Source organism: Pteropus alecto, unplaced genomic scaffold (assembly GCF_000325575.1).
Source record: "Pteropus alecto unplaced genomic scaffold, ASM32557v1 scaffold57, whole genome shotgun sequence".
In the NCBI taxonomy this organism is placed as follows: domain Eukaryota; kingdom Metazoa; phylum Chordata; class Mammalia; order Chiroptera; family Pteropodidae; genus Pteropus; species Pteropus alecto.
This window is the reverse complement of record NW_006442508.1, coordinates 9,069,711-9,078,459: the sequence shown is the minus strand read 5'-3', so window position 1 is coordinate 9,078,459 and position 8,749 is coordinate 9,069,711. Positions and strand designations below refer to the sequence as shown.

At 50.4% G+C, this 8,749-nt stretch overlaps 1 protein-coding gene and 1 long non-coding RNA gene across 2 annotated transcripts; one reads left to right on the top strand and one right to left on the bottom strand.

Annotated features, from left to right (window-relative positions):
- Window positions 1–1,187: 1,187 nt before the first annotated feature.
- On the bottom strand, window positions 1,188–5,217 carry GSX2 (GS homeobox 2). Its single transcript, XM_006922503.3, has 2 exons — window positions 2,686–5,217; window positions 1,188–2,005 (listed from the first exon to the last, which is right to left on the bottom strand). Exons 1-2 carry the CDS (start codon window positions 3,257–3,259, stop codon window positions 1,665–1,667), a joined length of 915 nt encoding a protein of 304 aa, XP_006922565.1. The 5' UTR covers window positions 3,260–5,217; the 3' UTR covers window positions 1,188–1,664.
- On the top strand, window positions 2,608–5,488 carry LOC107196437. The gene is made up of 2 exons (XR_001517832.2): window positions 2,608–2,748; window positions 5,217–5,488. It is a non-coding gene; the product is annotated as an uncharacterized LOC107196437 (long non-coding RNA).
- The last annotated feature ends 3,261 nt before the right edge of the window (window positions 5,489–8,749 follow it).

Below are 8,749 nucleotides of genomic sequence, written 5' to 3'. Positions count from 1 at the left end.
TTCTTTTCTCCTTCTCAAACTAGCTTTCCGACCTCAGTTTGAGAGCCGTACTGCACCTGGTGAAGTTTTCAGCTCCTACAGACCTAAAGTAAATCAGACCTAGAAGTCTGCGCATGTGTGTTGTAAAGAGTTTCTTTGGCTTGAACCTCTTGGGTAGCATTTTTATAAAAAATAATCAGAAATAACACCAGTGGGTGTTAGTGAGACTCAGCTTGCAGAAAATGAGATCTCCTAGTTTCCATGTTTCCAGCTTCACTTCTCTTTTAGACGACAGGCCCTTGCTGCCCTGAGGAGAGAGCCAGGTTTCCTTGCCGAGGACACAGCCAGAGTCAGTCTCCTCTAGGACCAGACTTGTGGGAATTAACTCTGCAAGGTGATGGGAAGAGAGGAACTAGAAGAGAGTCAGTGTAGGTTAAAGGTAGAAAGACCAGGAGGGAAAGCATTCAAAAGTCCCTCTGAGTTCCTTTGGAAAAGTGAGGATATAAATCTTTAGACAGAAAAATTCCCTGTCCCTGTCCTTTTGTTTTCTCGGCATTGATGGAAACCAGCTAATTTCTTAGCTAGAGGAACAACCAGTAATGTTAACGTTTCTTAGTCACTTCCAGCACCATTTGTAAGTTTCCATGTATTTGGTTCTAATCTGCTTTAATGAATTGTTGCTCTTCCTAAACTACTCTGACTATTCAAATTCCTCCACATAATTCAGTTTTTAGTACTGAGAGATGAAGAAGAAAGGGGGCGGGGGAGATTGCCACAAAAAATAAATACTAGGTGAGGAATTTTTACCTTTTCCATTAAATAAAAGGTTTGCCTGTCATTAATTGTCAGCGTCACTCTAAATGGAGTGATTCGTCCTGTCAACTGTGAGGAGGTTAGCTATTTTGAGAACTGGGAGTACTACTTACTGATAGGTGGCATCATGACTGAAGGTGTCTCTTTGCCAGAGGTTTCCGTTACGGAGAAATCCTACAGAGCCAAAACTCTCTTAACCAAGAGACCCACATTACCAAGTTTTATTCAACATTTCTCTCTAAATTCACAGACACATTTTCCTGTCCGTTCGAGAGAGGGATATAGGGGAAGATGGTGACCACAAACATCAAGAATTCAAAACCTTGATTTTGTTTCATTTATTTAAATAAATATAAATATAAATTTCATATAAAACTATTCACATAAAAAGGGACTTCAGCGACTTGGATTTTAAACTCTCCCCAGGAAAATTTTCAGAAGGACCTACAGAGTTTAATTTTCTAAATTATTAGCAATTCAATACTTTTATTTAAAAATAACAGAAAATAATCAAGAAACCCCGAATTCTTATCAGGTTCTGAAAGACAGGGAAGGGAAAATGACATGCATTTTCAAAAAAACCTCATAGAGTGTTAAACCGTCGCGCTTTTTTGTTATATGACAAGACTGAGTTGAATCTAATTATTTACATTTTTTAAAAAAGATCTATTACTGAGAGTGGAGCCCTACACAAATAGGTAAAGAAAACGACAGGAAGGGTCAGGCCTGGCCTGTGCACCCTGGAAACGCTCAGCTCGGTCCTTCTCCAGATGGGACCACGGAATGGGCGAGGATTTTGACCCCTGGGTGCCCGCCGCGTTGGCGTTATGGGGGTTCCTGGGAGCATGTGGCGAAAGGCGGATGGCCCTCCCTCACAAAGGGGAAATCTCCTTGTCATCATTGGCAGAGGCCGGTGACAAGGAGTCCTCATCCTCGGAGCGCGCGTAGTGCGCCTGGCTGCCGACGCACTTGCAGCCCGCGTGACTGTTCCTCTGCGTGCCCTTCCCTTCTTTCTTATGCTTTACCCGGCGGTTCTGAAACCAGATTTTCACCTGTTTCTCCGACAGGTTCAGGTACGTGGCGATTTCGATCCTCCGGAGTCGAGACAGGTACATGTTGGAAGAGAATTCCCGCTCCAGCTCCAGTAACTGCGTGCTGGTGAACGCCGTCCTCATTCTCTTGCCATTGGGTACCTGGCTGGCGTCCGAGCCCCCTGCATACGGGCCAAGAGAGGGCAGAGAAGTCATTCTCGAGCGACGCGCTCCTACCCCACGTGTCATCTCTTTTGAAGGACGCCTCTCAAGGACTCACCCGCAAAGCACAACAAAATACCTGTATCCATCCCTCACCCTTTTCCATTTCCTGGCACGTCGTTACTTAGCCGGGAAGAACAGAGACGCCCAAAGCAAGTGAAGGCTTTTGATGTGCGGGACATAAAGTCAGAGGATTAAAAGAGGAATAGGGGCTTGCATTGTCCGGTCGTCTCCCTCCAGGACTAGCCGAGAGGCAGTCGGGCTTAGTCAAAAGCGTTGAAAGGCTTTAGCGAGCCCCGACACTGGAATATTACACTGAAGTTCAAACACATCCACCCCGAATCTCAGCCAGTTAACATCCCGTTCCTCAGCCCTCAAGTTCGAGGTCCCGAAGGCCCCATATTACGCAACACTTGGGCACCTGGTACCTGGAATGAAGCGCACCAGGCTGCTTGGAGAGGTTGGCAAGCTAACTTTCACGTTCGTGGAACTTCTGGGGAACATTCCACGGTTACACTGAAAGCACTTCCTCCCTCCCCACCCTGCCAGCCGGGCTCCCACTTCCTCTACTGGAGGCGTAAAGTTTGTTCCCAGGAGCGAAGAAGGCGCGGCGCGCAGGTACCCAGAGACCCCGCCCTACCCATGGTGAGGCAGTGGAATCTCCGCGGGTCCGCCACGTTGTAGGTAGTGGCGGCGCAGACAGGTGCGTGGTGCTGCGGGTGCCCCAAGGCCGCCGCCGCCGCCGCCGCTGCAGCCGCGGCCGCCGCTGCAGCAGCTGGGCCGGGTTGCTGGGGCTGGTGGTGGTGATGATGGTGCTGCGGCGGGTGGTGGTGATGGTGCGCGTGGCTCACGCGCGGGCAAAACTGCGCGTCCCCAGGACCCGAAGAGAACTGACTCTTGAGCAAGGGCAAGGCCCCGGCGCCCCCCGCCACCCCGCCAGCCCCGGTCCCCGCACTCCCCGACCCTGAGCCCCCGCTGCCAGAGCCTGCTGGCCCCCGAGAGGAGTGCAGGTGCGAAGTGACGCAGAGAGGGCAAACGCAGAACGCGCCGCTCTTGCGGGACGGGCAGCCGGGCCCGGACACCGACATCACCAACGGGGACGGCATGCCCAGCGGAATGAAGAAATCTGGCCCGGGGTGCGGCTCAGGCAGCGAGGGCGCGGGCCGTGAGGAGTCCTTGATGATGAGCGAGTCGACATAGAAGGAACGCGACATGTCTGGAGGGATAGGTGGCTGGAGGGCCCGGCCCGGGGTGGCGCCTCCTCCCCTCTCCTGTTCTGAGCTCTGCCCCGGGCGCGGCACGGATGCAGGCGGTCAAGCCCTTGGGGACGGGGAGGTGTCGGCGTCTGGGCGGCGAACAAAGGGGTCCCTGGAGAGGGCTGGTCCACACGTCCCCCGCCCGGGGCCCCGGCTCTGGGAATTTATAGCCCCCACCCCGGCACGTGATGCTGCGGAGTACCGCTCCGCTCAGGCTCCTCAGCAGCTCCCCACCCTCGGGATAGGCTGCCCGAGTCACAACAGAAGCGGCGAGGAGGGGCGGGCGCGCGGCAGGGAAGAACTCGGAGGAGGGGGATGGGGGAGACTTTGCAAAGTGTAGGTTTTGTTAATTTCGAGGGGAGGCCAGCCTCCTCCCCCTCTTTCTCCACGCTTTCCCGTGAAATCACAGAGCTGCGTCCTCCATCCCACCCCTCTCTCTAGCCTGGGCCGCAGCCCAACTCTTCCCTGCGCGGGGCCGCAAAGTGCACCAGGTGGGCACTTTGAGGCCTTTTTGACCGGGACACCCAGTGTTCCCTGCTCCGCTGTGCCAGCTGTAGCTGGGGCGTGGTAAAGTTGTGAGGCCTGAAGTCTGAAGCAGGATCGTTCCGGCGGCGGACTGGCAGCAGCCCAGTGCCTGGGCGCGGCTTGGACCATAGACGGACACACACACAGACAGACACACGCGCGCGCGCGCGCGCACACACACACACACACACACACACACACTCCTCCAGCTTTTGGACTTAGCCAAGGTCATTCAGGTGGCTAGTTCGTGACAGATTCACGGAGTAACAGTGAGGCTTCACAGCTAAGAAGCTGAGGAGCTTTTCATCCTCATGCTTGAGAAGCTCTAAAATGCCGTTGCACGTGGGGCCACTCGTATCAACGATCCTTCCTTGTGTCCCTTTCTAACTGGCAGCTCCCCCTTTGGCAGAGAAAGATGAAGGGTCACTCTATTCTGTCTCCAAATGGTTCCACCACTACATTTCCAGGTCAATCTTACAAACTACATCCCAAGGATTTTGGAGAGAGGACTCAAACCCCAGCCCTCTCGGAGACTGGGCAGGGGTTGGGGGAGGCCTTTACTTTGGGTCCATCCATCTCCTGCCCCCTTGCATTTTACAGATGGCAGGCTAACCAGGAAGCACCCTCCCCTCTATGCCCATTTAAAAGCCCCCAAAATTGAAGGGAATGGAGCCATTCAAGGAATCCTGGCTTGGGATGGGAAAGGTGGTTTGGTAAAAGAAATCTCTGAGTGGCACAGGGTCTAGTGGAAGACTTGTGTACCAGTGGTTATGTGAGAGAGGGGAGCTGCCACCATAGGGGCTAATGATCTTTGGGGAAGACAAGGTGGCAGGGATGACAGCTTTCTCTTCTCTACCCTTGTAGAAAATCTGGCTGGAGTAGGGAGGGTGAGCTACAAATTTGATTTTTCCCACCAAACAGCTAATTTCAAGCCTGAGTTCAAAGAGGTGCTAAGAAATTTGGGGACAGGACTTCCTCCACCTGTGAGAACCAAGTGCCCCAATCCTAGGGGAGCATCAGCTTCTCAGCTGGAGGCATGGTTGTCTCTCTGTCCTCTGTCTTTCTGCCTCTCCTTTTCCCTTTCCATCTCTGTGACAGTCTCTCTTGCAAGCTAGAGAAGTGTAATTGGGTTGTAGGGATGCCCCGCTCTGGGGAGCCCAGGATTTATGGATGGCAATTAAAGTTTTATGAATTGCAGCTGAGGCTGGTTATTGAGCTATTTGAATGTGATTAGAATTCAATTAGAAAGCGGTTAGTGGACGGTGGGTCTCCAGAGTGTAAACAGACAGCTATTCCAGAAATGTGCTAATCCAACATCTTGTGACAACAATTAAGGAGTCTCAGGGCTTAACTCAGGGCAGCTCAGCTGTAACTACTTTTGTACCACAAGGTTTGCTGGTGCAGCCATCACAGAAACTGAGCCTCAACCCAGCTTGCCTGGTCCAGCCAGCCCTCACCCGCGTCAGGAAAATCCAAGCAATCCTCAAAATCACTCCAGCCCCAGGAAGAAGACGGGGAGCACCACTACTACGAGAGCCTTAATGACAGTGTGTTTTTTACAGGCCTAAAATTTCCAAATAGATGACACGATATCCCCATTCACTTTGCAAGTATTATATGCTTACTTTAAATAATATATTATAAAATATTGTAAATATAAATTAAATATATTTTCTATGGATTTATTTATTCACTTTATGTTTGCCTCCTCTTTTCCCTCCCTCTGGATTAGGTAGAAGTTATCCAAGATTTGTTTTGGGCTGACAGTGTGGGTCACAATGTTCCCTGTGGTTCTGGGTGTGCTCATGAGAAAGTCCTTTGCTGATGTGCTGGAAGTTGCTGTTATGTGAGGACCATTTTATTTTAAAGAATCCTAATTACGAAGCTCGAACATCTAAGTCAGTCTCTGCCTGACTACTGAAACATCCAGTTTGAGTACTAGGGAATTTTGAGAAAAGTGAGAGGCTTTTGTGTTGCTTAGTGCTGTAAGAGGAGGAGCAGTGTGGGGACAGACTGAGGCTGAAAGCAGACCATGTCTCTGGAGACTTACCTGTTAGGGTAGTTGGTTAATTGCTTGAGCCCACCAAGAGCAAGTATTTGGGGGTCATGTTCCACATGGGAGTCTCTTCTCAGACTTCTCTTTAGTTCACTTTGGATCTCTCTCTCTCCCTCCTTACTACCTTTCTTCAACTTCAGCCCCATCTTCAGAAGCGGCCCCACTGTGCCTTGACATCCTTCCCCCCATTGAAGCCTACCCTCCATGGCCCTGGGCAGCTTTGCAGCTGGCTCTGCTCAGCTGGACCCTTCCCCAGGACAGCAGTACCTCGAACCAGCTCAGAGCCTAAGGGGACCCCGAGCAGACATCAACGTGCCCCCATTGTGCCCCCACTGCTGCGCAATTTTATTTCTCAGTGATTCTGTCCGATAAAATTTCATCGTCCATTAAGTAATCCCTGAAATGAGAGCTCTTATGAGCCTATAATGAGCTCTAATTGCCACAACTCGGGGAGCCACGTGGAAGGATTTATTCGGTATTAAGCAGTTGGGTACAGAGTACAGGCTGTTACCTAAGCCATTACTTTCATAATTCAAGGAGAAAATTAGTTCTTTTAAGGGAGGGGGGAGAATCCTTTGATTTTTCTTCTTTCTGGGGATGGCAGAGGATGGCTTTGTCCTTCCTGAGTGCAAGACAGTGTCAGAAATTTGAAGGTAACAAAATTGTCCCCCTCCATCCCCCGAACACTGCCCAGTCAGGACACCCTACCCTTACCCTCAACTGAGAAAAAATACAGAAGCGGTTCAAAGGTGCCACCTTGCGCCTCAGGGCTCTCCAACTTGAGCCTGGATGAGCAGTTTCCTTCCAGCTCACACTTGAGATTTAAATTCTTGGTTGTAGCTTTCAAAAAAGTCTTCCAGTACTTTCCCCTAATCCTGGGTCACACCTGACCTGAACCCCACATTCCTTTCTTCCTTCTCCCTCTTCCTTTTTCCTTTAAGTCAGGGAAATTAAACGGCAGGGACTTAGTGTTGCTTACTACTCAACAGGCCCCAGAGTTCCGACCCGTTGAAGCGCTCAGAGGTTTTCCGGCTGTAACTCCCACTTTGCCCCTCCCTCTGCGCCCTGCAAAGCGCACCCTCCTCCATCCCTAGTCCTTTTTTTCCTCTCAGTTTCAGCGTTTGCCCACATGGTTCTCCTGCCCCAAACGGAGGCGGAGAGCAGGGCGGGACAGCCCGGGAGTTGGCGGGGCCGCCTCGGATTTATTTGCTCCTCTTACATTGATTTCATATTAGTTTCCAAAGCGATGAATGATCTCAAAGCTGGGTTTTGTTAGCCGAACACAAACAGGAGACAGGACTTACTTGCCCCCAGCTCCCTTTAATGAGGTCATTATCAAAGCGTGAACAAGTCTATGAATGTTTTATTGAAAGCGCATCGTTAACTTGTATCCATCCTTTTCTCCGAGTGGCATTGTGATATTGCTGTCTGTGGCACATCTTACCCGATATAGCCCGAGATTTCCCCATTCTCTGTAACCAGGCAACCCTTTCTGAATACCCAAAAATTGAAAAGAACCGCTTAGTCTTCAAGAAAGTCCTCAATAATAGTGGAAAAGAACAAAGATCCAGGAGACAACAAAATGCCACAGGGGTGACTTTTCATGAGCAATTATCTCTCATTAATCAGAAGAACAGCTGCAATATTAATTTTCTCTCTTTCTTCCTCTCTTTTCACAGTCCCCAACATTTGAATAATCATAAATTTTGATTTTTATGAAGGAGTCACATTTTCGGGGGCTAGAGGAAAGCAGCTACCTAGGTGGAGACAGAGAAACGCTCTCATTTTATATTTTGTTTGTTTGGGTTGCCAACAAAGCAAAATGAAAAAAAAAAAAAAAACCCCACAGAAAATGGTGTGCGCTCCTTCTTCTAAAGGGCGGCTGAGAATCAGGACTCTTTTTCAGCGCCCCCTCCAAACAACTCCTCCTCCTTCTTTTCTCCTTCTGTCCAGACCCATTCCCCAGTTCTGCTCTGAGCAGGGCGGAGGGAAAGTGTCCCCGGCGTCTGGCGTGGGAGTTTCAGCCGGGTTTCTGCCCGTTTAACTTGCAAACGTGAAGCCAAGCGTTGTCGATCTGACCAAAGAGACACTCTTTGGGCGTAACTTGCATTGTAGCCATCAAAAGCCCGCCAGCCTTCGATGAACTGAGACTTGCATTCAGCAGAAATGGGGCGCTCGATCGCTCTCCTTTCAGGCGCCGGAGAGGTGATTGTTCACAGGACGTGCAGCCAGGGTGCAAACGGAGGGTCTCCAGATAAGGCTATAACCTGCAAACCGGCATGGGGGAGTTAAAAGAATCTCATTAAAGCCGAGCCTGCAGTTAGCAAATGCACACTCATAGAGACTCCAAGACCCTCTTGAAAAGCCGTAAGTCGGGATGAAAGAGGGGTGATTGAGAATCAGTCCCCAGATTCCTCCGCTGGCTGAATGATGAGGAGCTCGGGCGTCTGGCTGTCCCTTCGGCTGTCCCAATATTGTTACTTTTAATGCGAGGCCCGGCGAGGCCATTCCGCAGAAAGGGCAAGCAGTGGGCCTTGAGCTCACCACCAAAAAATAATTTTGCTTTTCCCTAGTTTTTATTCAAAGCTGATGGGCTTTTGAGAAAGCTGAATTCGTCTTTGTGTTCAGCACAGGCGCAAGAGTTCAATTCGGCTTTCGAAAGGAGGGTGTGGGGAGGCTTCTAGTAAAGGAGTGAGGAGTTTGACTCAGAATTGCAGAACGGCCCAGGCTTCGGGCCCTCGGAACAGGGTTTTGATGGCACCAAATTCTCGCCACAAAGCCCTTCGGCTCACCACTTCACTTTAATATTCGCCCATCCTCTGATCCTTAAACCTAACAAGACATCCCTTCCTCACCCTTAAAGCTCT

Excerpts from the sequence above, each read along its gene's own strand:
- GSX2 (XM_006922503.3), bottom strand. The coding sequence starts at position 3,259 with ATGTCGCGTTCCTTCTATGTCGACTCGCTCATCATCAAGGACTCCTCA. Across the intron at positions 2,006-2,685 it reads ATTCCACTGCCTCACCATGG|GGGGCTCGGACGCCAGCCAG; the intron begins GTAGGGCGGGGT and ends GCCCGTATGCAG.